The following is a 27,768-nucleotide window of genomic DNA, read 5'->3' as shown; positions in this document are numbered from 1 at the left end:
GTTGGTGAACATTATTCTATGTTAACTACCAATCAAACTCCCTCGAATTCATGGGAAACTCTGGCCTTCTGGCTTTTTCACTTGCACGTTGATTTTCAGCTGAACCAGGCCCTATCTGGAGGTTAAGAGTATCTTATTGTCCACTTTTCCTGCTGCAGTCAAGGACAATCCCCAAACCACCGAATGCTCTCGGCCGGTCTTACCTCTCTTTCACATTTAGTCCACACTGTGTAATTAAGAAACACACCATCTGTGTTTTTGATAATGTGCTCTGAACTTACTAAGATACTATTTACTGTACCAAGAGCTATTGGATGTCAGGGACATTTTCAGAGCTTTTTGGAAAAAAGCATAGTCTAATTTTTCTTTTTTCTAAGTAGGAGGCTGGACTCATGGCAAAGGGGCGCCATGGGCAAGGAAAGAGTTCTAGCCACAGACGAGGTGGTAGGTAGGGCTGCTCACTCAGGCATGAGGTGGGGAGCCTGGGTTTCTCTAGCTCACTGTTCCTTAAACTTAGGGGGCCTAAGAGTTCTGTGGGGGCATTTGTTAGAAATGTTGATTCCCAGGTCTGGGCCCTGAGAGATTCTGTTTGTAGGACTGGGATGGGCCCAAGTATGTGCACTGTTGACAAGCATCCCAGATGAATGTGCAGTAGGTGGTCCTCGGGTTGCTCTAATTGATGGAGGGGATGGTGACTGTTTACATGGAGAACTAGTTTTCTTAAAGCTGTCCCAGGTGGCTTGTACTAGGAAGTGGGGTTTTAATCACACTCATTTTCCACTGCTCTGGGAGGCACTTCATGTAGGGGCAGAAGAGGGGTGGCCAGGCCAGGGATGGTTGGCACAGAATTGCTGATGGGCCTCCCAGTCCCCTCAGAACACTCCATGGAGGAGATGCTCAAGTGAGAAGGTCAAGCATCTGGCTAGAAAGTATGCCAAACTATTTAGAAGGTTTGATTATGTTTATAAGGAAAGAGTGGGGCAAAAAAGTACATTTTGTGGATCTAAGTCAAAGGAAATCAAGATTTAAATACAGATTTGGGAACCTCCAAAATGTCCCATTCCAGGGATGTGGTGACATCCATTTAACTGAATATTAATGCAGTCATTTACACATGATGGTGACATAAGCTATGAAAATGAGCTAATGACAGAATGCAAATGAAAAAAATCTAGGACGCAGAACATTCAGTATGTTTACAATGCAGAAGAAATACATAACGGTATATAGAGAAAAAATTTGAAAATTCACCAAAATATTAGTGTTAGTCAAATGGAAAGAGCTGGGATATATTTTTCTCTATTTCTATCTTAATTTTTCTCTTGTACATTTTCCTAGTTGCCCATAATTACAAAAATAAATCCTGAAAACCTGCATTTCAAAGCCATTATCAAGTGGATGAGAACAATGTCATTTCCCTTTGTCAGAGTCCCACATTCAAAACCTCCAAGAGCAATGTACACAGGTTCTTAAAAAAATCTACAAAATCTTGCACCAGTCTGAAGAGCCCATCAGCCCCCTGCCTCCACCCCGGATCCATTTTCCAGTGTTGCCTTTTCAGTACTAGAATGAATCAAATCAGCAATCTTTTCTCTCCTGTCAGCAACCATGGTTACTTACTCTGGGTATAGATGACTGCTCACGCCCAGGGAGGTTATAAATAAGCCTCCTGAACGGTTATTAAAAACCAGGACACTGGAAAAATTTCCCTGAACCCAGGAAATGTGAGACCATGACCTGTAACAGGGATGCATCGGCCCCTCTAGGGTGAGCTCTGTCCAGACTGGTCTGTCCTTTGCCCCCCATTCCACTCACCTGGCTCTAAGAATATCCTCTGCTTCCACACCACGGAATTGACCCAAAAAGAGAAAAGTAAGTTGCACAGATTTTGTCACAACTTTCTGCTGGTTTTCATCTGGCCCTTGGTCTGTGAGTCTTGTTCAGAGCCATGAACCAGCAAGAGGGCACTGCTTCCATAAGGAACACAGTGAAAGTCACCCCGTGGGACCAGTCAGAAACCCAAATCACATCCTCAACACTGAGCTCTGTCCAATCTGCCGTTGCAAAACATCTCCTTGCTGGCCTGAATTCCCCACATCTAAATCACCACAGAGACATGCCACTGTCTCCAGAAACCCATGGCAAACCTACATAATAGACATATGACCTCAAGTTCACATGATGGGGCTTCTGAGATCCGGGATCAGTCTCAGATGGATGGGACACACTAGATGGGATGGGCTCAGTAGCAGACACCTGTGCTGTTTACTTCCTTGCAGTACTATCCCATTTCCTTTGAATATACTACCTTGATTTCTCTTTGAGAAGCCCATCTCCCTTCTCAGTCCCTGCAGTTGGGATGGGCTTGACCCCACTGCCTAGTTCTGATCGGCACGTGACTCAAGATGGACCAATCAGAGCATCAGTCTTCTGCTCCTCCCACCACAGGAGTTAGTTTAAGAACTGTTAGGTGACCCAAGTCAGGCAAATGAGACCCAATTCTGGGGCTTTCGGTGATACTATTAAGAAAGATGAGTTCCCATTCCCTTTCATTTGAAGCTAATGGATGTTAGCCTAGAGCTGCCCACAGCTATCTCTGCTACCACTGGGAAGAGCCTGCCTGAGAACCAAGCCAGTATTCAGGGAGAAAATAAGAATATATAGAGAGGGGATCCCTGGGTGGCTCAGCGGTTTAGTGCCTGCCTTTGGCCCAGGGCGTGATCCTGGAGTCCCGGGATCGAGTCCCACATTGGGCTCCCGGCATGGAGCCTGCTTCTCCGTCCTCCTGTGTCTCTGCACCCCCCATCATAAATAAATAAATAAATAAATAAATAAATAAATAAATAAATAAATAAATCTTAAAAAAAAAAAAAAGAATAGAGAGAGAGAGGGGGAAGGAAGGTGGGTCCTGAGGACATCATTTGGGCCCTTGGATCCAGCTGTTCCCAGAACCAAAATTCTATGAACTCTGTAGACACTTGATTAAAAAAAAAAACAAAACTTATTTGTTTACACTAGCCAAGTTGCGATTCTGACACTTGCAAACAAGAGTTCTGTAATTCCCATGAAGGAAGACAATCCCTACATATTTTCCAGGCTGGCCCTGAGGCCAACTGACAGGACTTTGGATTTTCTAATCTGTAACTCCAGACTGGGCCACCCATCATTCCCAGGGGAAGGGATGAACAAAGGATCTGGGCCATAAGATTCATGAGCATGAGTGAGGTGTGGCTGCTCAAGTAACGGGCACCAGCTGGTTAGGAGGTTTTACCCAGCAATTTAAATAAAGAAACTGGGGTAGCGGATGCATATCCAAACTATGCAGAAGAAAAGGAGCAATGTTCCTGCCCAGAATTAAATATAGAAATGTTTTGCATTACAAGGATTAAAAAACATTTCAGACATTCTTGGTCAAGTGAGCTGATCCAGTTGTTGCTTCAGATCCCCACACTATTGTTCTCTTGTTCTCTACCAGTTTGCCAGCAATGCTGAAAAGTTACTCTGTGACCCCCTAGCAATCAATATATCTTGATGTTGCAGGATGAAGTGTCCCTTGTCAAGATGAGGAGGTGGTACAGGTGTGGAGGTGTCACAACCATGCAACACTCTTTAAAGGCAGCAGGAAGCCCTTTTGGACTTCCATTTCTACTGTGTCTCTACGTATCCAGGCCAATGACACATGTGCTTTCAGCACTAAATGGCCAGCAGTTTTAATCATAGAGTTGGCAAACTTTTATACATTTCTAGGTTTTTAATTCTATCCTCTTCTGTCTCTCCAGACCCATCCCCCAAGGGCACTGTAAACCGGCCAATATTCTCTCCTAGGTCACCATCCCATCCATCCTCTTATATCAGTCGTCACTGTTGTTTATACTGTGGGCCTTCTTTCATGTGTTTATAGTTGCCATACATTCCTACCACCGGGCCTTTACACATGCTGCTCTTGCTGCCTGGAATCCTCCTTCCCTTGTCTTTTAAGCTTCACTTTTTCAGGATACCCTATCTGACCTCCCTGACTTGGCTATACCCCTTTTTTGTATGCCCTCCTAGCCCACAATTACCACAGATTCAATTTCATATTGTACAATTATATGCTTACTATCTACCAAACTCCACTAGATCGTGAGGGGCAGGAAGGTAGGCCCCTTGTCCACTTAGCTCAGCACTGTATCCCTAGTGCCTTGCACAGGCAGTGGCACCTACTTAATAGTATTATCCGCTAATGGCACTGAGCGCTTAGAGGAGAGGCGCTGTCCTGAGTTCTTTATAGGAATTAATTCCTTTAATTCCCATGACAACCCTAGAAGGCAGGGCTGTCTTTTCATTCAAGGATGGGGACACAGAAAAGATAAGCCCAAGGTCACAGAGGTATCAAAGCACAAAGTCCAATTTCCAACTCTGGCAGACTGGTCTACAGACCATGCTCTCAGTCACTCTGTGGTAACTCACAGGGTAGGCACTCAAGTCACAGTGGCTGGCCAAATGAATGAATGAATGGATGGAAACCATCCTTTCTTTACTCTCATCCACACCCACACTTCCTTCCTTCAGGTCCCAGCTCTCTGACCCAGCCACTCCTTATGGCATGTGGCTGATCCTCAAGGAAGAGCCGTGTTCCCAGCCTCACTGCTGTGCTCCAGGGCTCCAGCTGACCATCTCCTATTGTCTTTTGGTGTGGCCTCTGAGGCCACTGGTCCCAATCTGAACTCTACTCTTTCCCTGGCCCCAGTGTGACTTGAACCATGGCCGTAACTTGCACTACAGGCTTCCTCTCCTCTCTGAGGGCGCCAACCCTGGGACAATCTGCACCTGTCTCTTTTAAGTGCCTCTGACCCAGCACACCACTGTGGACTGCCAGCCTTGCCTTCTGCCATGCTCTCCAGCTTTGCTCCAGCCCCGCCAGGGCCAGATGGACATTAACAAACTGGCTATGACAGGAAAAGAAATCCTCATCCCTTCAGATTGAGTCCTGTGCAAATCCCGACTGTGACCATAACCCTTTGTGTGAGGATGCTACCAAGGAGGTTAAGAGCAAGGGCCTTGCAGACTCTCACACCCAGGTTCAGGTCCTGGTCTGTCAGTGGGGACCACGGGGAGGCCACAACTCCTGTGAACCCAAGCGTACTTCTCTGTAAAATGGGGAAGCACTCAGACTTCTCTCACAGGGCTGTTAGGAGGATTTAAAGAGATGTTACATGTGAAACCATCATGTCAGACCACAGTCTACGGTCTTACAGCTGTCCCTGTTACTATCTGCAATCCTGTGATCACCCAGGCTGCAAGCTGCTTGGCAGGCATGTTTAGGCAATGGCAGGGTTCAAGAGCTTCTGCAAGGCTCCACACAGTGCTAGTGTAAATGGTGACTGTGCTCGCCTGACTCACTCTGTGTGAGCATAATGGATGGACTGTGTTTTCCAGGGACAAGGGGCAGTGTGCTCCTGGTTCTAAACAAATCAGGGGGTAGCAAAGCCCAGATCTGAGGCTGGCAAGTCACTGGGGCTGTTTCTCCAGATCTATTCAAAGGAAAAATGCTGCCTACAAAATGATCATGCTTCGTGCCAGTTTAAACACTACAAACTTACTCAGTAACATGAGTTACTGACGAGGAAGAAAAAAAAAATCCATTATCTTGAAAACTAGCTTTCACCCAAGGATCAAGGTGTTTTGACTAAGCCTTCTATGACACATACTTGTTACTCACAGAGTGGGATTCCAGGATTTAAAGATACACAGTTCTGAGCACTGCCTTCTCCAAAGACTAGGGAATTTTCTAGCAAATTTATTTATTTATTTATTTATTTATTTATTTATTTATTTATTTATTTACTAACACCTTGTATCTGTTTATTTAGAAACTGTCTAGATTTGCAAAGATTCTTTATTAACTTATTTACATAAGATCAAGTTAATTGAGAGAAAAATTTAAATGCAGTTAACAAATTTTGAAACGTATATACTTATAAACAAGGACAGATGATTTAGACAGTAACTTGGAGGCTTTAAAATTTTATCAAGCTATCTAATCAAAAAGCCCATACTTGCTATTCTTTGAAGTATGGGAAGGAACAACAGGATACCACCTATATTAAGATATTTCTTTTTTAGAAAAACAAGACAAAGAATCTCCTTATAAGATTTCTTCACTTTTTGTTTTAGGTTCTTCCTAAATGCACGACTTTGTTCACGTTAAAAGCCCCCCCAAAAGGTCAGTGCAATTCCAAATTGTTCTTGGTGAAACTGTGCCAGTTACAGTATTTGTATTGTAGAGAAAAGATACACCTGGAAAAAGCACAGTTTTAGATTGAGATCTTGTGAGAACTGGTAGGGTCTTTTTTTATTTTATTTTATTTTATTTTATTTTATTTTATTTTATTTTATTTTATTTTATTCATTCATTCATTCATTCATTCATTCATTCATTCATGAGGGACACAAAGGGAGAGGCAGAGACATAGCAAATTTAAATGCAATAGTTCGGATTGGCAGCAAAACGGCCAACTTTCTTTTTTTTAAAATTATTTATTTATTTTTCAATTTTTTAAAAGATTTTATTTATTTATTCATGGGAGACACAGAGAGAGAGGCAGAGACACAGGCAGAGGGAGAAGCAGGCTCCATGCAGGGAGCCTGATGTGGGACTTGATCCCGGGTCTCCAGGATCACACCCTGGGCTGAAGGCGGCGCTAAACCGCCGAGCCACCCAAGCTGCCCAACGGCCAACTTTCTAAGTCTAGTCAATACCATGTCTTTGGTGTGTGTGTGTGTGTGCGTGCGCGCGCACGCACGTGCAGCATAGGATCCTGAAGGCTATTAAAGGTTTGCTCCAGTGACCAAGGATGAAGCAGTGCTTAGAATATGAGCTGCAATCTTTCTTCCACACTGCTGTGTCTGACAGATCTCTGGAAACAGAGGGGCACAGAATGTATTTCTTCAGTTTCCTATTTCTCATGCTCTTCATATGCTGGTTAAAAAAAAAGAGGATCCCATGGGAACATTTGCAAATCTAAAAATGCAAACCTGCACAGCTGGTGGACGCTGGGAGATGTCAGTAGCCAAAACATCCCTGGAGGCCAAAAGTGTGCACCAGTATGCTTGGGGTAAGAATGATAAAAATGAAATCATAACAAAAAGTATCAGGTAACCATAATAGAAGGTCCTCGGTGTCAAAGACTATACTAATGAGTTTAAATGCATTATCATTTAATTCTCCCAAAAACACTATGAAGGAAGTACTATTATTCACCAAATTCCATAGATGAGGTAACTGAACAGAATGTAAGCAATTTGTTCAAGGCCACATAGCTCCAACATGATGAAGGGTGCATTTGAACTGGTACTCCGAATCATTAATTGACAATCCGAAAAGCTAGGGCTCGTGGGAGAATTTCCAAAGAGACTAACGATGAAGTTAAAATTGTGCCCATCCTACCAACTCCCTTTTGCCATCTGTGCTGTCCAATAGGGCGGCTGCTAGCTATATGTGGCTACTGAAATTAAATGTAGTTTCAAATTTTGGTCAGTGCTGTTGAGGACTTGAAATGTGGCTAGTGAGGCTGATGGCCTAAAATTTTAATTTCATTTAATTTGCATGGATCGAAATTTCAAGAGTCCCATGTGACTGTTGACTTCACTGGGCAGTGCTGATCTCAGAAATTTATTTTTTTAGCTGTATCAGACATGGTTTAGGGATGCTTCCCCCAAATCTCAGAGACAGAGGGACATTAGGATGCTTTGCCCAAGAGCCCATAGAAAATCATGGAGATAAACTCCATGCCTCTTTTTTAGGATGAGAGATGGTATATTCTATGGCCGTAAGACCATAGACTGTGTGGTCTCACATGATGATTTCACATGTAACATGTCTTTAAATCCTAACAGCCCTGTGAGAGAAGTCTGATTATCTTCCCCACATACCAATATGTGTATGTTTCAAACACACCAAACATGGCCTTTCCAATATTTCCCAACACCCAGATCTCCTGATTTTCTCCTAACTCGCTGCATGAGGACAATAAAGTCAAAGCAGACAAGCCCAGGAACAACTGTCCTCAGACAGTGGTCACATTAGCTTCAGGAGGGAGTTGGTTAAAATGCATGCTCCTGGGTACCCCCTCCATAGGGTCTGATGCAGGAGGTCTAAGGGGAGGCCCTGGATCCCAGATTTGAATCAAGCAGTCAAGGTCTAATGCAGGTGGTCTAGCTTTGAGAAACGCTGCTTTAGAGGCTGAATTACATATTTATCTCCTGGCCTCTTAAATAATTAAAGCATATACATTTTTTGAGGATAGCACAAACTGGGCTGAAAGCCAGGCAGTCATCACTCTGCACTAATTGCTCACTTCTATGACATGAGGTAAAGTGCTTGGTCACTAAGGCCTCATTTTCGTTTCATATGAAACATAAGGGTAAGGATATCTGCTATTATTTGTCCTCTAGGACAAATGAGAACACAGGCGGGAACGCATCTGGGAGGGATACAGACATTTTGCTTGTCTAGCAGAGAGTTGAAATAGATTTCTCATTTAAAAATTTTTCATCTTTAACTTGTCTGAAGAAACTGGAACTGTTGGCAACCTGGTATGGTTAAGAGTGCTGCTCTGGGGTCATATGCACATGTTCAGGTCCCCACTCCACCCTTTAAAAGCTGGGTGACTCGGGCAAATCCTTCAACTTCTCTGTGCTTTGGTTTCTTCAACTCTGAAATGGGAATCTTAATAGTATATCTGTTTTGTAGGGCTGTGAGGGTCTAATTAAGTGAGTTAATATTTATAAAGTGCTGAGAACAAAGTTTGGCACATGGTAAGAGCTACCCAACTGCTAGTTGAATAAATAAATGTCTTTGCATGTGGCAACAACCAGCTGGAGCTGAGCAGTGCCTGTCACCTCCAGATGGGGCTGACATGCACAAGCTTATCACAAGCACCACCAAGACCCATTTGACCATGGGGTCCCTGATATAAGTGGGTGTGTCTCCCTCCTCGGTGTTCAGCCCATAAGGGAAGTGCATCTCAGGACAGTACTTCTCAGCTATCCATGGCGAAGGACCTGTTTTTAATTTTCAATCCACTGTGGACAAATATGAGACCCTCCTGAGCCTGAGTGACACACAGCACATGCCACATACAACTTACTCATGGGTTGTACAAGACCCTGACTGGTCAGTACCTGGACCGGAGCCCATCGAGCGTGCACCTGGACATTGCAGCAGTGTCAAATTGTTTCAAGAGTTCCTAAACATTGTCATTTTTAGTACCCATCTCACTGCAGACTGCAGCTAGCTTCCATCCTCAGGCTCCATGCTGTGCAGCACCATCTTAGAGATTATCTACAGCCGTCTTCACATGCATGCAAACCAGCTGGACAATTTGGCTGGAGAAGGCAGGCTCTGGATTGTTTCTCTCTCTCTCTCCCCACTTGGGTCCTTTTCAGCTTGCCTGCCTTCTCTTGTCTATCTACATTTCTTTTGAGAACATCTTACACATTAAAATGAGCTCCCTAATGAGATACTGGGGTTCAGAACAGCTTTGGAAGCTGTCATGGGTGCTCTGGTGTCTCAAGCACTACTCAGTTTTGTGAGTACTGCCTCCAGCTCACAGCTGCCTCTTCTCCTGAATGTTATCTTTGGCCAATAGCACCTGCCATGCCCCCCGCCCATATCCACAACCTTGTCCCAAAGCTGCTCTCTAGTAGCTCAGAGCCGGTGACTGACAGACACGGTGGTGTGAGACGTCAGCCCCTTTGTTGAAAGAGTGAGCCAACTGTATGATGCAGCCCATCCTCCAGAGCCTCCTGTGAGGTCAGGCTGAGGTTAGATTCCAGACCCAGTTGGCTCCTCCCCCAACCCTGGCCTATCTCTCTCAGTCCCCTTCCCTGGGAGCATGCACTGAATGTGTCATAGGCATCCTCAACCCTGTCTCAGGCCCTGCTTATAGGGAGTGCGATTCAAAGAGAGAAGCCATCTGAAATTGGGGTTCCCCTCCTAGACAACCTGTCGGAGGAAGGCACATGGCAGGAACAACATGAAAGTCCTGACAACCAGCATTAGGTCACCCAGAAATTATTACCTCTTGCTTTCTGCTTTCCAGGTGAACAGAACCTACCTGTGGCATTAGACAGGGCCAGTGATTCCATGGAGCCTGGAGGGGTCTGCTCGGTGGGCGTCATGTTCTCAGTATATTTCAGGGAACTGATCGGATGGCGGGTCCGACACTGCTGAGTGGATATGCCTCCTTCCTCCTCCTCTTCCTCCTCCTCATATTTGGGGACTGGGATGTTGCCTCGGGTTTCACTGAAGCTCTGACTGGACATATCGCTGTAGCTCTCCTGGGATCTCAACCTTCCAGGGTAATAGTCCTCTCGGCATTCCTTCATGAAGCTACCACCGTGCCCCTTCATGGCCAGTGATGAGCTCCTTTTGGGGTTGCTGAAGTGCTTGCCCCACATGTCGGACTGGGCCCCGGCCCCCTGCCCTCCCGGACTGTAGGACGTTCTGATGTTGCACTGGCTGAGAAGCTGCAGAGGACTCTGGGACTGGTTCTGCTCCATCTTGTTCCCATAATGGTAGGGCTCATCCCGGCTCCTCCAAATGGGGTCCCGGTTGAGGCTGGGCGTCTGGCTGGACAAGCTGAGCAGGTCCATCTGCAGCGACAGGGGGTCCACGTCGGCCGACAGCCGGTTGGAACTCACCTGCAGCTGGCTGTGCTGGTTCAGCATGGGCTCCTCTGCCTTGCCCTTGTTCTTGCCGATTTTGGCACTGCGCCGGGACTCCTTGGCCCTGGCATTCTGGAAAGCTGAATCAGATGAGTCAGAGCCGTTGGGGTCCTCCCCGGCACTGCAGGCCCGTGAGCAGAATATCTGGCCCTGCTTTGGGAGGAATGGCCGCCCCAGGAGGGATTTCTTGCAGTGAGCACAGCAGAAACAGGTCTCGGTGGCATGCCAGTGTTGGCCGTCGTAGGTCATCTGACCCTGGTCAATCCCTGGGGACAGAAAAGACATGGAAGAGGCTGACAACTGCTTAGAGCCCTGTATTATGATGTGAAACACACAGCATCCTGGTTTGGCCCAGGATTCCAAACAGAACAGAATAAAATAACAATAAATCAATAATCAGGACCTCATATAAATGGTCCTCATGTCCTCTTATGAGAGCCCCCTTGTTCTACCACTCAGCTGCTTCTTAACTCATTTGCTCTGAGCAGGGAAAAAAAAAAAAAAAAAAAAAAACCTAGATCAAATGGCCTGCGCATGAATCCTTCTGCCTGGGACAAAATCCTCCAGACAAAGTAACAATATTGATACTAACACAGGAGAAAACACTGCTTCAAGTGCTTCCTTTGCATATATGTAAAGTCATTTAGTTCCTTTACCATATGAGGTAGGTTTCTAATATTATTTCCAATTCTCAGATGAAAAAACAGAGGTTCAGGAGGGTTCAAAAACTTGCCTAACTCAATACAACTAAGAATCACAGGTGAGATCTGTATTCGGAAGTCTGGCCCGTACCTGTCGAATCTGACATTTTCTCTTTCACTCTACTTGGGGATCCGCTCAAACACCAACTCCTTGGAGACGTCTTTCTGTACATCTGATAGCATACACTCCCCATTCTTCACCCTGACCTGCTGTACTTTCTTCACAGCATGAATACTGCTTGACATTGCACCACTACACAGGTGCATCTGCTTATTAATTCTCTCCCCCACCAGAAGTGAAGCTCTAGGACAACAGAGTCATTAGTTTTCTGTGGCATGTCCAGGAACATGGCCTGATGCATCAGAGGGGCTCTTTATATATTGACTGGATGAACTGAATCCCATACCAGTATAGGCCATTCAGATGAAGAAATCACCGTAACAGTTCCGTGGAAAAGAAAAAAGTGGATTTCGACACTCAGTAAGGAAAAACTTGGGTGTGGTTCATCAAAGACACCCTCCATAAGCACGCACACCCTTTGTTTCATGTCGCCAGGGAAGGAAGAAACACATTTCCTCCCCATGCCAAGGCTGTCCTGGTTTGCATTATCTTGTTACACCTGCCCTGCAGGAACCGCCCAGAGGCCCAAGTGCTCTTGCTTCTTGGCATCTCTTCCACCCCCTGCTGGTTCTAGGACTTCATCTTCCCGTGGGACGCCATCTTCTTGCCAGCTTTGGACCATGAGCTTTGGGCAAGCCTAAAGCCATGCCTGGGACCTAGCACTGGCCAGTAAAAAAACTGTATCTTCCACCCTAGTGACTGCTTCAGAGGTTGGGTACATAGCTTGCACTAGACCAGTGGGAGAGTTCCCTGGGACAATTGCTAAGAGTGTGACGTAGGGAGGCTCTATTTTGACAGCAGTTACTAAATTGGCAGAATGGAAGTCTGGACACATTGGGGTCCCCTACCTGTGAGGAGAGCCTGTGGGGTGTTCAGTCTCATGCAATTACTGTAGGATGGAAGGGGACCTTTGCAAGACTCCTGATTTTTGATAATAAAAACCTTCTCAGAAAGGAAAGGAAGTACTAATGTAAACCTTCACCTTTAGTGGCTGACAGTCCTGAGCCTTGGACTTTCCAGAAATAACTTTGAGAGACGTGTCTAGAGAGGTGGTCAGTAAGAAACAGGAAAGCAATCTCTACCCAGAAAAAGAGAAAGGCAAGAATAAAGGGCAAAAAGGCAAAGCAGTGGTCCTGGCCTTCTGTGTTCTCTGCCGCCTACCTTCAGGTCCCTGGAGCACTGGAAGAGAGAGGCACAGGACCTTTCCTCCCCTCTGAGCTCCACCCCAAACTAAGAGGTCTCTGTTTTTATTTGAGAATCTGGCCCTAGGGAGTAAGAGGGGAGTTTTAGAGGGACAGGAGCAGCCATGAAGGCACTCCAAGGCAGAATGGCCACTGTGGGGATCTAGTCCCTTTCAACAGGGCATTCCCAGGAGGGGTGAGCACTGGCGGGGCGGGGCTGGAGACAGGACCCAGAGCCACCGCTCCATCCATGCTTTCTCCCCTGGCTTCTAGGAGTGCGCAGGGCAGGCCGCACATGGGGGCAGAGCCCTGTTGTGGTTAGGAGTGACGCTTCAGGAGTTCCTGAGGAGTCAGAGGAAACAAGGTTCCCATCTCATCCCAGCTGAAGCCCATCTGCTGAGCTTCCAATCTTGGCTCTGCAGCTGTGTGACCCTAAGCAAGCGGCTTCGTTTCTCTGCCTCAGTCCCCTCTGTAGGGGACTGGAGATAATAATAGTTGTGACTTCACAGGGTTGTTGTGAGTTAATCTGCAGAGGGTACTTGGGCCTGCATTTGCTAGCCATCCCCAGTGCTCTTCTTCTATTTTTGTTAGGTCCTAATGCCTAACGTCTTCCTCTCTGTACTGAGGGCCATGGCCTGGACGTGGTCCAAGAAAGGCTGGCTGGGTCTTCCCTGCCCTCCCCTGCGGCAGGCTGTGCTCACACCCTGGGCTGCCCTGCATCCCAAGCAGCTGCAGCCTCACCGGCTGGTTGTCAGAGGCACACAGGAAGCCTAGTCCCCGTATGGGCCCTTGCCAGCTGCCTCTCCCTGCTTCTGTGAGGACGTGTGCTCAGATGGGGCAGCAGGAGCCCAGTTCTGGAGAAAGGGTCTTGCAGAAGGCTGGGCTGGGGCGAGCAGAGAGGAAGAAGGGGACAAAATGGCTCAACAGGCAGTGAGCCATTTGTGGTCCCTGATAAACATCCCTGATGTCAGATAGTCCTCTGAACTAGTCCTGAACTCGAAACATCTGGAAAAGGGCTCTGCTGTTCTACATCTAAGCGTTCCTTTTTAATTCCCCCCTCTAAGCCCTGTAAGCCCTCCTCGGAGGGTGTGTGTGTCTACTGCTGCTCTAGCTTCAGTCTGTTTATAGGACTGTTTACTCTGCTGCGCGCAGGCAAAAGTACCGTTGCCCTAGCAACGGCTGCCTGATGCAGAGTCCACTCTGGGCGGCTGTATAAATATGCAATATTTGTATAATATGGTCAGAGCAAAGCACCAGGAGATGGTGGTATGCATGATATACAGAACACACCCTTTCACTGTTGCAGGAAAATTAGGTTTCACAGAAAAGTAGATTGAGGAGAAAAAAAATATCCGGGGCTGTATTTTAACTACAGCAACGATAATACTGCAGGCCATGGAGGTCCCCTTTTCTGGTAAAACATTGATGCCTTTTTATGGATTTAAGTGGGAGGAGGAGGGAACGCCAATCAAAGTCTCGAATAGCTAGAAGGAGAAAGAGAAGAAAACAGAGGGGCCTTCTGAGGGAGGCATGCTGTGGTGACAGACATATTTTCTCTCTTCCAAGTTGGTGAGCAAAAATTCTAAGTGGTGGTTTCTGGAGAGGCTTTTAAGCCTCAATGGAAAGGAACAGAAGAAACAGCAACACCAGTGAGAAGGAGGTGTCATGGCTGCAGGTTAACTATCTGTGCGCTCGGCACCTGCTGGCAGACCAGAATCCAGGGTGAGCAGCACTGGGTCTGAAAGCTTCACTGCTCTCCCCTGACACAGCCCATCCTGTCCTTCCTCACATGGCCAGCCACCTGTCCACATCATCTCCCTGTCTCCTAACTCTTACCATCAGAGCAGGTCTGTTTCACTGTTTCAATCTTGTGAGAAATGAAAGCTGCTGGGCCCTTGGTTGAGGTATCAGGCGGTGAGAGAGTGAGGCCTTCAGAGGAAAGTGGATCTGCACATCACCCAGGCCCCCAGCAGGGAATACTGCTGGATAATACTGCTGCATAGCAATGGTGAACTCCGGGCCCGTGGGGATCCCAGCTCAGAAAGACCTCGCAGAAGCAGGCCGGAGTCTGTGGGACAGACTTCCCAATGACAAACGACCACTGAACACATAGTAGGTGCCTAGTCCATAAAGCTGTGATTTTCATCGGCTCACAAAGCTCTCCACATTACTAGCCAGGTTTTCATTTGATTAATATCACTTCTGATGAAGCAAGGAGACAAAGTCACCTCTTTCTGTTCCTGATAAAATCTTTGAAGTGGGGCAAAATGGGCTCCCAGACTGATTATCTCCCCATCTTCCCTCTAGAGGTAAGAAGCTGGCAGCTTCTGAGCAGATTTCTTGGAAGAACACAAGCCATAGCAAAGAGCAGGCTGCTGGTCTCACAGACGTTCATCCCCTGCCAACTCTTTCTTTTCCTTTTTAAAGGGTGGCTCATTCTCAAGGTGCCAGAACAGGCAAGTTGAATGAAGAAGCCACAGATGCAGCATGATTTGGAATAGCACTGAAGGGTTGAACAAATCGGTTATTTGTAAAAGGGAAATGATTTCCACCATCTCAGATCTGCTGCTTATTTGGGGAGTTGAGAGCTTATAAGCTATTTCAGGTTCTCTTGCTTTGTATTTGGCTGGGTCAGCTTTTGCTGTTTTTTTTTTAAAGACATGCTTGCCAGAAACCATTTGGTTTTCTTGACTACCTCTTCCTACCAAGAGGGCTATTTTGGTTCCTCCCTCCACTGATCCTCAAGTTTTCCAAGATGTGGAAGACATCTGCTTATATTTTCCCTCATAGTTTCCTTCTGAGACCTCTCCTTGTCCACTCAGTAGTGGGGCTGTATATCACATAACCCTATTTCGGGGTGGGAGGTGAGGGTTATGATGCCGGCAGACCAACCAAAATACCCTATTCTCTTTTTTCCAGGATGCAAGACATGACCAAACCAGGGATGATAAGATTCCTACTGGAAGGAACTGATTTAGATACCAGAACAGACATGGCCCCATTCCTTTTGAGAATGTGAGTGCTAAGATTATGTATAAGTGGGGAGTCCTCTTAGCCAGCATGTGAAGACAGCTTCCTTTTTAGCAATGGAAATAGAAGGCAAGCAGAGCTGACACAAAAAACCCTCAGACTTTGTCTAAACCCTTGAGCCATCCCTACCTGAAGCAAGAATACTCCTTGGCCTTTCCAGTAACAGGAGCCAAGAAATTCCCCTGTTGGCTTCAGCCAGTATGAGTTGGCCAAAGGGCTTCTAACTATATCAGACACTAAGTTGGACTGAGTCAAGCACCAAGCGCTGCCTCACCTATGTGTTGGGCACAGGTGTCGCAGTATTCTGCATACAAGGACTCGAAGCAGTGACAACAGTAGGGCCTTCCCTCTTTCATGATGTAGCGCTGGCCACCAAGCACGGTCTCGCACTCAAAGCAGCAGAAGTGTTTCATGTGCCAGTGGCGTCCCTCGGCTTCTGTGCATTCATCTGCAAAGATGATCTGGAGATGGGGAAGCCAAATGATGAGTGTTTAAGACCCAGCCCTGAGAACGCACTCAAAAAGAAAACAGCTATAGGGGCCCCAAACTAGAAGGATAGGAAAGCAGGTCCTTCCCACCAATTATTAACAAAAATCTCTATTTCTATGAGTATTCCAGATCTATATCCGTTTACATATTATGATTTGCCCCAAGCACAATTAACCTCAGTTTTTGGCCCGGCCAGATATTAATTGAACTACATTTTAACAAAAGAAATAATCTACCCTGAAGAAGATAAAGCAAGACCAGAAACTGACAGCTCATGGGCACTTTGGAAACACATACATGTTTTACTTGGCTGATGCACAATCTTTTTAAAAATAGGAAATGTCATATTAACACCTTGAATCCTGGTTTCTTTGTCGAAAACACAGTAGTTGAGAAGGATTGCTGCTGCTTCCAGATGAGTGGTGAGTTCTCCAATTTGGTCATATTTTTCAACACTCACTGTTGTCTTAAAATGAGTCACCTTCATGTACAAAACCTGCCTTGCCCTCAGAAGCACTTGTGTTTTTGACCTCTAATATAGTCTTTAAAATTTCAAAGCACAGACTTCAAAGCTTACTACAAACTATAGTAATCAGGGCAGTGTGGTCCTGGTATAAAAACAGACGTATAGATCAATAGAAGAGAACTGAAAGTCCAGAAACAAACCCAAACATTTATGGCCAACTGATTATCAACAAAGATGCCAAGGACATTCAATGGGGAAACAACAGTCTTTTCAACAAATGTGGCTGGGACAGCTGGATAACCACATGCAAAAGAACGAATCCGAGCTGTACACAAAAATTAATTCAAAAGAGATCAGAGACCTAAAGAGCCAAATACTATAAAGTGCTTAAAAGAAAACACAAATATAAATCTTCAGGACCTGGATTAAGCAATGATTTCTTAGCTAAGACACCACAAATGTGAGCAACGAAAGAAAAAAAAAAAACAGATAAATTAGACTTCATCAGAATTAAAACTTCAAAAGACATCAAGAAAGTGAAAATGTAACCACAAAGTGGGAGGAAAAAGTTGCAAAGCATGTATCAGATAAGGAGCTAATATCCAGAATATACTAGTAGCCCCACAATAAAAAGAAAAATCACCCAATTAAAAAAAAAAACAAAACAGGCAAAGGATTTGAATACACCATTCTCCAAAACAGAAGATACACAAAAAGCCAACAAACACATGAAAAGATACTCAATGTTATTACTCATTAGGACATACATATCAAAACCACAATGTGATGTCACTTTGCACCCACTAAGATGACTACAATGAAAAGTACAGTATTGAGGAGGATGTGGAGAAACTGGAAACTTCTTCAGTGAGAGTGGGAATATAAAATGGTATAGCTTCTCTGAAAGAAAGTCTGCATTGCCTCAAAAGTTAAACACAGAAATGCCACATGACCCAACAATTCACCTCCTACAGATAAACTCAAGAAAACTAAAAATATAAGTCCATGCAAAAACCTGCATATGAATGTTCATAGCAGCACTGATCATAATACTCAAAAAGTGGAAAGAACTTTAAATGTCTCTCACCTGACAAATGGCTCAACCAAATGGGATCTATACGCACAACTTAATATTATTCAGCCTTTGGAAAGAATAACGTATTGATACACTATGACATATTAACTCTGAAAACCTTAGGCTAAATGAAAGCGGTCAGACACAAAAGATCACACGTTGTCTGATTCCACTTATGTAAAATGTCCAGAATATTTGAAAACATGCAGAGAAGAGATTAGTGGCTGCCAGGAAGGGGGAGAAGGGAAATGACTGTAAATAGATACAAAGTTTCTTTTGGGGTAATGAAAATGTCCTGGGATTAGACAGCAGTGAGAGATGCAAAACTGTGAATATACTAAAATCCACCAAATTGGAGACACCTAACAAAAGTGGGCCTTATGCTAGGTGAATTACGTCTCAATAAACAAAAATTTCAAAACACTTCAATCATCATGCTCTATCTGCCATTAGATAACATAAAGCATGAGGAGCCCTCCTTTCCAGAAGTAGAAACTGAGGCGTGAAGGTAAAGTGGCCACCTGAATTCAGGTGGACCTGAATTCATTTTCCCAAATACCCATCTAGAGGGTCTCTCTAGAAACACCACCATTAGCATTAGAATACAGATTCCTTAAGGCTGCTCAACTTCTTCCTAGAAGAGGGAACCCCTCCAAGGCAGGCAGGAGTGGGCTATGGATGAAAAGGGGGAGTCCTGCTTCCAGAAGCCCATACTGCTGTTTGCAGAGGCAGGGGCAGACAATCAGAACTCTATTCTGTGCAGGAGTAAACCCCTATCCAAGATCTTTCCTAAATTATTCCCATAAAAGTGGTCAGGTTTAGAATACTCTCCTTTCTCCTCCAAACTTGAAAAAAAAGATTTTTTTATAGAAATATAAGCTCCAAACTTTTGAAGCCAAAGCAGGTTTTCTGTACTTGCAGCTTACAGATCATATCTGGATGTGCCCCTGGTGGGAGAAACACCAGGCACAGGCTTTATGTTCTAGTCTACTGTCTGACCTGGAGTCGCAAATTCAAGTACCTCTCAGACCAGGGAGTATGCACCTGCCTCCTCAATCCCCATCAGAACGCTTGTAAATTATGGGAACACTAAATAGTGCCACCAAATGTCTCTCTTCTCAAACCAGGTTTGTCCTATTGAAGCTTAGGATTCGGAACTATTTTAAGACTTAAGTGCCCCACAGTTATCAATGATTGATTACTCTCTGGGACTCGGGCTGAAATCTCAAGCTGCTTTGAGAGTTTGTAACTGCCCCAGTGCCAGAGACTCTCCTCAGCTACAGAAACTGCCTTCCTACCTGGATGCCCAGGACACTGGGACTTTTGGACATGCTAGCAACCGGGGATGGGTGGGGCTTCTCTTGCAAGGCTCTAATATAAGAAGGTGGAGTGGCCTATGGTTTTCTTCTGGGCAGCAAAGACAGCACAGGACCAAGTGTTGCCTCTGGCAGAAGCGAGGGGCGATGGGCCTTGCTGGGAGCCCCATGCAGTGTGCTCTGACCTCGTCGCAGGCTGCGCAGCGCGGCTTCAGGCACTCGGCGTGGTGCCTGCCACAGTATATCTTCCCATCTTGGTAGAAGTAGATCAAGTCCACCAGCAGCTCGTTGCAGACAGTGCATATGAAGCACGGTGGGTGCCAGCAAACACCGTGGCCGGCGCGCGACGCAAACACAGCGATGTCCCCGCCGTTAATCTGGCCTCCGCACTGCAAGGCAAACAGACACGTCAGTCCGCACGCCGGTCCCTTCTCTCAGGGCCACGCGCAAAGGCTCTAAGACCCCCACAGCCCCCCAAGAGCGGGTTACTGCACTCTTATTCTCAAGCTAGTCACCATGCCACCTGCTTTATGCACGTGGCCGTGCAGGGTTTGCTTGCCCTCCTTCCCACACCCCTTCCTTGCGAATAAGACCAAGATGAAGTGACTGGGAAAATCAGGCATGACAAGTTGGGAAAGAAAGAAAAGCTCCTTTGGCACAATGACACACAGGAGCTCTGCAGCCGGAGGCAAGCTGACAAGTGGAGAAGGTGTCTGTATCTCCTAGGAGCTCCCAACTCCATTCGGAGGCACAGCCAAGTTGAATGCCACAAGCAGTAGGTTTCAGGGGTGGGGGTGGGGGTACAAGAGGGGGACAGGGAGTGGAGCAGGGAGTGGGTTCATAAAAGTACTTTAATGATTTCTCCAAAGCCTTTTAGGCATGCTTTCAATCTGTTTTATCTAACGTCTATTTATCTAGTCTTTTTATTTATTTATTTATTTATTTTTTTAAAGATGTTTATTTATTCAGGAGAGACAGAGAGGCAGAGACATAGGCAGAGGGAGAAGCAGGCTCCCTGTGGGGAGCCCAACGTAGGACTCCATCCCAGGACCCTGGGATCGCGACCTGAACCGAAGGCAGATGCTCAACCGCTGAGCCACCCAAGCATCCCTGTTTACCTAGTCTTGACTGCAAAAGCACCAGGTCTAAGGCCACACTAGGGGAAGGACTTCTTCCTCCCACCTCTCCTATCTTCTGGCTTCTGTTCCAAAAAGGTACAAGGCGGTATCTCTGATATCCCATGTTATGGCTGAGGTTGGGCCTTGGAGGGAGGAGTAAAGTGTGAGCTGGGAGGTCCAGGGAAAGGCTCTCTGCTGACCATGGCATTGGCCTTGACCTTCAGGGGCCGAGGGTCTAGTTCCTTGGCCCTGTGTGAGTGGCTGGCTCTGGGGACAATGTCTGCAGTGTAGAAAAGATACTTCCAAACCTTTCCCATGTCATGGCCATCATGTGGGATTAAACATTTCACAGGAAATGAAGTAAAGGTCTCATGCAACAGTCTCGGGGAGCTCATCTGTGGTAGTGACCAGACAGAAGAAAGACACTGTTACAGAAAGTACTACCCTTGCCTTTTAGACCATTAGTAGACCTGGGATATGTACAGCGCTAAAACGTAAACTGAGGCATATTAAAATTTGCAAGAGTTTACTTGGTAAGGAGGGCTCTACCTATCTGGAGTGAGCAGAGAGGTTCTTACAGAAGATGGGGATGCAAAGCAGGGACATTATTTAACTGGCTGTAGCTTAAGCAGTTGCCTTATTTGAGAAAGGCTGGTTGCCTATTGTCTTAAGGGAGACATTGTTTGTATTGTCATTTGTATTGTCATTTTTCTCAATACTAAGACATTGCCTTTGGCTTGGTTTTGGTTTGCTTAAGTAGCTATGAAGATATCAGAGACACCTACCTCAGTGTAATGGCCTCCTTGCTTAGTTCCTTTAACAATACAGGATCCCATATAATCCTCACCTTAGTTCCATGATGTAGACATTTATCACCTGCATTTTGCAGATGACAAAATGGAGGGAAAATAACATGGTCAAGGTCATCTGGCAGAAACAGGAGTTAAACTTTACTGCCTCGGTGCTCTTGTCACTATTCTACACGACTTTTGATACCTGCTCATGAAGTGATGCCCAACCTTCCTTTTTCCTTAGGAGAGTCGAGCTGGGCTGGTCCCAGGAGACCCATCTCAGAGTGTTAGAATTCCTGATGTAAGGACACTGAATCTTATATCTTTATTTTAAAAACTGCTATTAGCATTTCTTTAAAGGTTTGTTTCTTTATTTTAGAAAGAAGAGAGTGTGCTGGGAAGAGGGACAGTGGCGGAGGGAGAGAGGAACTCAAGCAGATTCCACACTGAGCAGGGAGCCTGACATAGGGCTTGATCTCACAACCCGAGATCATGATCTGATCTGAAACCAAGGGTTGGATGCTTAACTGACTAGATCACCCAGGTGCCTCATATTTTTCAAAGATTTATCTATTTGTTTATTTGGGTGGGGAAGGAGGGAGGTATGGCAAAGGGAAAAGGAGGAAGAATCCTCAAGCACACTCCTGCTGAGCATAGAGCCAGATGCAGGGCTCCATCCCAAGACCCTAAGATCACGACCTGAGCTGAAACCAAGAATCAGCTGTCCAACCCACTGAGCTACCCAGGAGCCCCTCTCCTTTTCTCTTTTCCCCCAAATCTCACATCTTAACTGCTGACCACTTGCATCTCAAGGGTGAGTATTGAGAGTGAAGACTCCACTGCCAACTCTCTGGTGCTGTGGCTGCCCTGTTAAGTAGCTTCTCCATTCCACCCACCTGAACCTTCTCATCCCATCCCTCTGAAATCTCCAAAGAGGGCCACCGAATGGCACCCACTCCCCTCAGGTAGGATCTCACTACCCTTAAAAGGGTAAAATGAGCCTTCAAATCTTTTGTTCACCAATGTATCCCCAAGAGCTAGAACTGTGCCCGGCCCATAGTAGGCACTCACTACAACACCTATTGAATGAACGAATGCGTAAGAGGATGCCAGAGCCATCCCTCCCCCTTCCCTGGAATCCATTCTCACCTGTTCACAGATAGCCCCTGTCATCGTGACTGGGAAGGGCCTGACATTCCCTCGACCCAAGTTTTCGCGTTTTCTCTGGTTGCTGAAGAGCTTTAGCTCCCTCTTCTCTTCTTCATCCAGGGAGTTGCAATATCGAACCTGAATAGACACAGAGGTGAGTCACGGAAGATGTTGCCCTTGCTCCGTGGGATTTCTGAAGCCCATGCCAGAGTTTTCTCCTTAAGCATGCTCCTATTCAGTTTTACAGCACTGCCCTGCACTGTCCCACCAGCAGGCTCGGGGCTGGTCAAAGTGAGTCTCTACCTGAGATGGCTGATGGCCAAAAGAACTTACCAAAGGCTCCCAAGTCCAGAGCCCAAGTCACGAGAAGGCTAAAGATTCTGTAATTGTCCCTCATCCTTACTGCCCTGCTCTACTATCCCATTAAGATCCACATCATGTAGGGCAGCTCTGGTGCTAGTCAAGATCTGGGGCTTTTTCCTACTTTAAAAATGATGTGGATCTTCAAATGGATTGTGGGGTCCTAATATATTCACCTCCATGTGTCCATGTCAGTGATCCTTGACACCAAAGGATGGCTCCAGGCCAGCGAGCCAGAACAGCTGTCAGAGGGCTCAGAGTTCCTGTCCTCCTACCTCATTTTGGGAAAATGGGGAACCAAAGTCTTGAGGTGGAGGGGTTGGTCCAGAGGTATGCGTGCTGTTTCCCAGAAGTCCCTGCATGTTTATCTGTGTGCAGGAGGGAAGGGCTGCCCACTGGCTAATCCATCAACTTTCGTAAGATCTTTTCCTTCTTGTTCAACACAAAAACTCACAGAGTTAAGGGAGGGACACTATAGACACTCAAATCCAGCATTTCCCAGTCTCTCCTCTTATTAACACATACCACGGAAAGTCTACCGTAGTCTTACACTATTATTTACTTATTACTGTCTTTAAATTGGTCTCACTTTTTAAAACCTGAATACATTTACTAAAAAGAAAGTATATTATGACTATAAATTAAAAGTCAGTATCACCTACAAAACCCAGAACGTGACCATAAAGCGAAACAGTGTGAGAACAAAATCATGTTGTTAGATTTTAGCTACTTCTGTTCAAGGGAGATCCTGAAATGGAGATTCTTAATGTGGTTACTGAAAAGTGGAGACTGGTGTCAGAAAACTGCTAGCCCAAACTGAAATCCAACCCCCCCCCCCGCCCCGGGGCTTATTCAACCACTCAATCCTCAAAGAATGAAGCACAATTTATTTATTTATTTTTCATAAATTTATTTTTTTATTGGTGTTCAATTTGCCAACATATAGAATAACACCCAGTGCTCAATTTAAAAGGGGGTGATTCTCTCATTACTTGGCTCACTTTCACTTATGGCCATGTCTAGGTACCACTCAAAGTTCTGTGTCTGCCACACTTTGGGAAACGTGGATCTAGTCCCACTTTCTGTCTACTTTTGAATAATCTGAACTGCGGAAAGTTAGGTGAAATGTTCAGATGGTTGTATGACAGTTAGTGGGAAACTTTTGGACCAAGACTGTTGCATTGCATCCTAGCTGGAAAAGCAGTGCAGCTGTCTGTGTCTCAGTTGTTTCATCTGGGTGAAAGAGCAAATGATTAGATATTGACTTTAGAATCACTCTTTGTCCTCAAAAGGGCCATGTCAAGTGGGCAAAATCTGCCCATTGGGTCACATGTAAGGAATTCTCACCAACAGGAAGAAGGAGTTTGAATGGTCTCTTTTCATAAAACCACATTTAACTGTAAATAGAATAAGTCATTAAAAGCAGAGAACAGATCACCTTGCTCTATCAAGTAAAAAAGTGTTAAAAGAAAGTTCTTGTGTGGATGTCCCTGCGAGCACCACTGTGACCTGACTAGCCCAGAATATATGGTTACACCACTGACATTTTATGGATGTGCTTTTAAAGAAAGGCACTCCCCTCTTGCTTGTAAAAACCCGCATTTTCACTTCCAAATTAGTTAGCTGAGCATCGGGTTACAGTGCTTGCTCTCAGCTTTAAAGGAGAAAACATTGTTTGTATTTGTTTTATGAAGTCAGAAATGGGCGACAGGAAATTGTGGTTCTCTTTCTAGGGACTTGCTTTAGTTTTAGTAAAGCTTTTGCTTCACTTACTCAAATTTATCTTTGAAGCTTTTGAATTATCCCTTTTGATCTGAATATGGGAAGATAAAGACTAAAATAGCACCTACTCATTTCCCCAGAGAGCCCAGCTTGTGGGTGGGAGCAGTGGGTAGAAAGCTGGGTCCAGGCTCTCTAAAGGGGTTTATTTCTCCTTTCAATTTAAAATTGTTTAAAATGCAATCGGTTAAGTGGACAATTGAATTCTAGAGGAGGACTAATTTTAAAAGACAGATACTTAAAAATTAATTTCTAGTTTAAAACCTAGGTCCCTCAAGCTGGATGATCTTTTAAAAATGTATTCATGGATTTCCCTTCATGAGCAATTTGACTTCAAAGATAAGAAATGCCTACTTATTATAGTGCCTTTTATCTAGGTTCAGGAAAAAAGGACAGCCTGTAAGCCATCCTTCCACAAATGGTGACCCTGCAAAGTTGGCCTTTATTTTTTATTTTATTTATTTATTTTTTAAATATTTTATTTATTCATGAGAGAGAGAGAGAGAGAGAGAGAGAGGCAGAGACACAGGCAGAGGGAGAAGCAGGCTCCATGCAGGGAGCCCGACGTGGGACTCGATCCCAGGACTCTGGGATCACCCCCTGAGCCGAAGGCAAACACTCAACCACTGAGCCGGCCAGGCGTCCCCAAAGTTGGCCTTTAAACGACAAAAACACAGACATTCAGAGCTGTAAATTTGGACATGTGATTTCTACTTCAGCATAACGTGGAAAACTTACACACTTACTTAACAATGAAACAATGCTGAGAATTCCAGAGAATCCCACCGTTTTTGCAGGGCTTGAACTGGCCCAGGGAATTGCAATCAGTTAAGGGACTCCAGCCACCAGCACGTTCTTCTTCAACTAGGGAAAAACCTGGGCTTGAGCTTTTAACTTTTAGTGCTCCCTGGATACCCCAGAACAGCTAGTAGTGCCAGGCATAGAGGTGAATCCAGTCCATAATGAGATCTGCTTTTCAGTAACACTCTCCAGAAAGTGTTGGGCAGTTTCTTTTATCTCTAATTAAGGAAGCAAAAGTCTAAAATGAATGGCCAGAGTTTTTCTTGAGAGATCTCACTGACTGCAGCATTCTGATTTTGAAGTAGGTAACAATTCACAGAACCTTCGAAGAAATGGTTTCATAAAGTCCCACTAGCCCCTTACCTCATTGTCATGTGGCGGCAGCTGATGTAGTAGCTGCTTGATCCGTAGCTTCTCTCCAGGACTGTTGACATAAGGAACCTTCTCTTCTGGAAGACAGCTGTAGTACTGGTGAACCTGAAGGATAGAAAGCACATGGATTGTTTGCCCATTCGTCAAATCACTTGCCCATTCCCAGCCCCCCTAGGAAGACGATTCCGGCAGCAGGACACAGTGTACTTCCCCGCTGTTTCCACCCTTCTGAAGCTCAAGGGCATATGCATTTCTCACTACAAGCAGCCAAATTCATTTTTGAATAAAGAGTGGGGCAAATCACCCATATCCCGGGGCTTTCCCCCTCTTGTAAGGGAAAAAACAAAGCCAGCAAACTCTCCTAGAAAAAGAGAATTCAGCAAATAGGTGGGTGGACCCAAGGGTAGGGCTTTGTCGGCAGGCTCCCCCCCAGAGAGAGCGAGCAACTTTACCATTTTGTCTGTGTCTCTGGCATGCAGGCACGCACCGTGCCTCCCTAGCCAAAGGGATGTGTCAGTGCCTGCCTCGCACTGGGGTCAGAGCCAGGCTTTGGCACTCGGTGAGCTGCTGGGTCCCTCAGCCTCCACCTACGTTAAAAGCCCTCTAGGTTTTGAGCACTTTGGAAGGGCAGGTAGCATTTCACATCTGTCAGAAGAGAGAGTCACCACATCTGGGATACCGAGCATGTAATTAAAACTTGCCATCAATGTAGTTTTGCACATTCTAGAATGCTCCCATTGACAGCTGTTAGGATATATTCTCACACTTTCTGGGGTTCATTCAACTCTAACAAAGATTTGGGAAAGCAACTAATTTTGCCTGAGAAGAGAAAATAGACATTCTACTATCCGGCTGTATGCAAAACTAGGGTCAGGAAAAACTGGCCAAAACAGAAGGTATGCTATTATCCAGGAGAGGTGCGCGCGCATGCGCGCGCACACACACACACACACACACACACACACACACAAATCCCACAAGCTCAGATGACATCATGGAAAATTCTTTTCAGCTATCTCTTAGCATCATGACCAGCTCTTGCGAAACAAGGCATTCATTCAACAAGACACAGAAGACAGAAGACTTGTGGCTCTAAATTCATCAAATTTGTTCCACTCCACAAACTTGGTCTAATTCCCTTGAGTTTAGGAAGCCCTGGACATGTTTTGGGTATGCTGGAGCACAGAGCTACAAAAGCTTGGTCTACTCTGATCTCCAGAAACTAAATCATAACTTTTAAAAGGGGAGGGGAGGGAAACGCTTTGCAATGACAAGGCCTTAAAACAATGTGAAAGCCACCTTTATTTTCGTAACAAATGACTGTAACCATTCACCATCGTGTGCATATTACTGTCTTAGGCAAAGCCCAGAGGCAACCATAAACAGACTGCTTGTCTTAGACTAGCTGGCTTTCTCAAGACAGGGCCCTCAACCCCTCCCTAGAGGCACCTGGCAGGAAGCCACATTCTGGGATGGGAAGGAAGGGCTCCGGGTTTTGAAAGCAGCCCACAGGTTACCAGCACTCTCTCCCAGAAGAAATGAAAGCCCAGATCCCGAGTTCGTTTGGGATTGATTAGATGCTGGCCATGGACCCATCAGAGACTGACCCACCATTTTGTACTCAGAGGAATCCGTGCATCGTATACACAATAGCAGGTAAGTGCAGGCAGAAAGCAGAGGCCTGTGTCTTGGGGAATGGGCCTCACCTTCCAAGCTGAGAGACGGCTTGTAGCAAAGCCTCGGGGCAATGTCCCTTTGTCCTTCTCACAACACCCACTCCACTGACAGAACCTCAGGGACAGATGCTAATAAGAAGAGAAATCACCGCAGATGCTTGATAGAAGACTCCAATTTGAACACGATGGACCCTCCCCTGCGTTGCCCCACATGACTCACACATCCCTCTTCACTGCCCAGAGCACAGGCATCCCTGAGAGTCCCAGTGACTCAGCACTTTGAGCCAAGCCTTTGCTGATACCAGCCACAGCTGAGCCTGGTTGGAATCTTCCTTGTCTCCTCTGCAGCTTGGCCAGCTCCTCCTGAACCCCAATTCTTGACTTCCCATCTGTCACTTCCCATCTCTGTGTTCCTGAGCGAGTTCCATAACCTCTCAGAATCCTCATCACAGGACTGTGGCAATTAAATCAGAGTGAAGTCTAAGCACTTGGCCCTCAATGACAATCAAAACCATGAACACATAGCAGTGAGTCTATTATCTGGCCTGCATGCTCCCAAGGGAACAATCCAGATTTTCCTGGCCTCCCCACCATTTTGAGAAATAGAGAAATACTGTTAGGTTGCAGAGTGAG

At 45.7% G+C, this 27,768-nt stretch overlaps 1 protein-coding gene across 10 annotated transcripts in view; it reads right to left on the bottom strand.

The window, feature by feature from the left end:
• Positions 1 to 27,768, bottom strand: part of PRICKLE2 (prickle planar cell polarity protein 2) — a 321,790-nt gene that overhangs the window by 31,712 nt on the left and 262,310 nt on the right. For all 10 annotated transcript variants that reach the window (XM_072785517.1, XM_072785518.1, XM_072785519.1 and 7 more), the window contains 5 exons: positions 25,451 to 25,564; positions 22,148 to 22,285; positions 19,275 to 19,478; positions 16,018 to 16,204; positions 10,101 to 10,976 (listed from right to left, as the gene is read on the bottom strand). In XM_072785517.1, the coding sequence (XP_072641618.1) occupies positions 10,101 to 10,976; positions 16,018 to 16,204; positions 19,275 to 19,478; positions 22,148 to 22,285; positions 25,451 to 25,564 (1,519 nt within the window). The remainder of the gene's footprint in view (positions 1 to 10,100; positions 10,977 to 16,017; positions 16,205 to 19,274; positions 19,479 to 22,147; positions 22,286 to 25,450; positions 25,565 to 27,768) is intronic.

Source organism: Canis lupus, chromosome 19 (assembly GCF_048164855.1).
Source record: "Canis lupus baileyi chromosome 19, mCanLup2.hap1, whole genome shotgun sequence".
Classification (NCBI taxonomy): Eukaryota; Metazoa; Chordata; class Mammalia; order Carnivora; family Canidae; genus Canis; species Canis lupus.
This window is presented reverse-complemented; position numbering and strand designations above follow the sequence as displayed.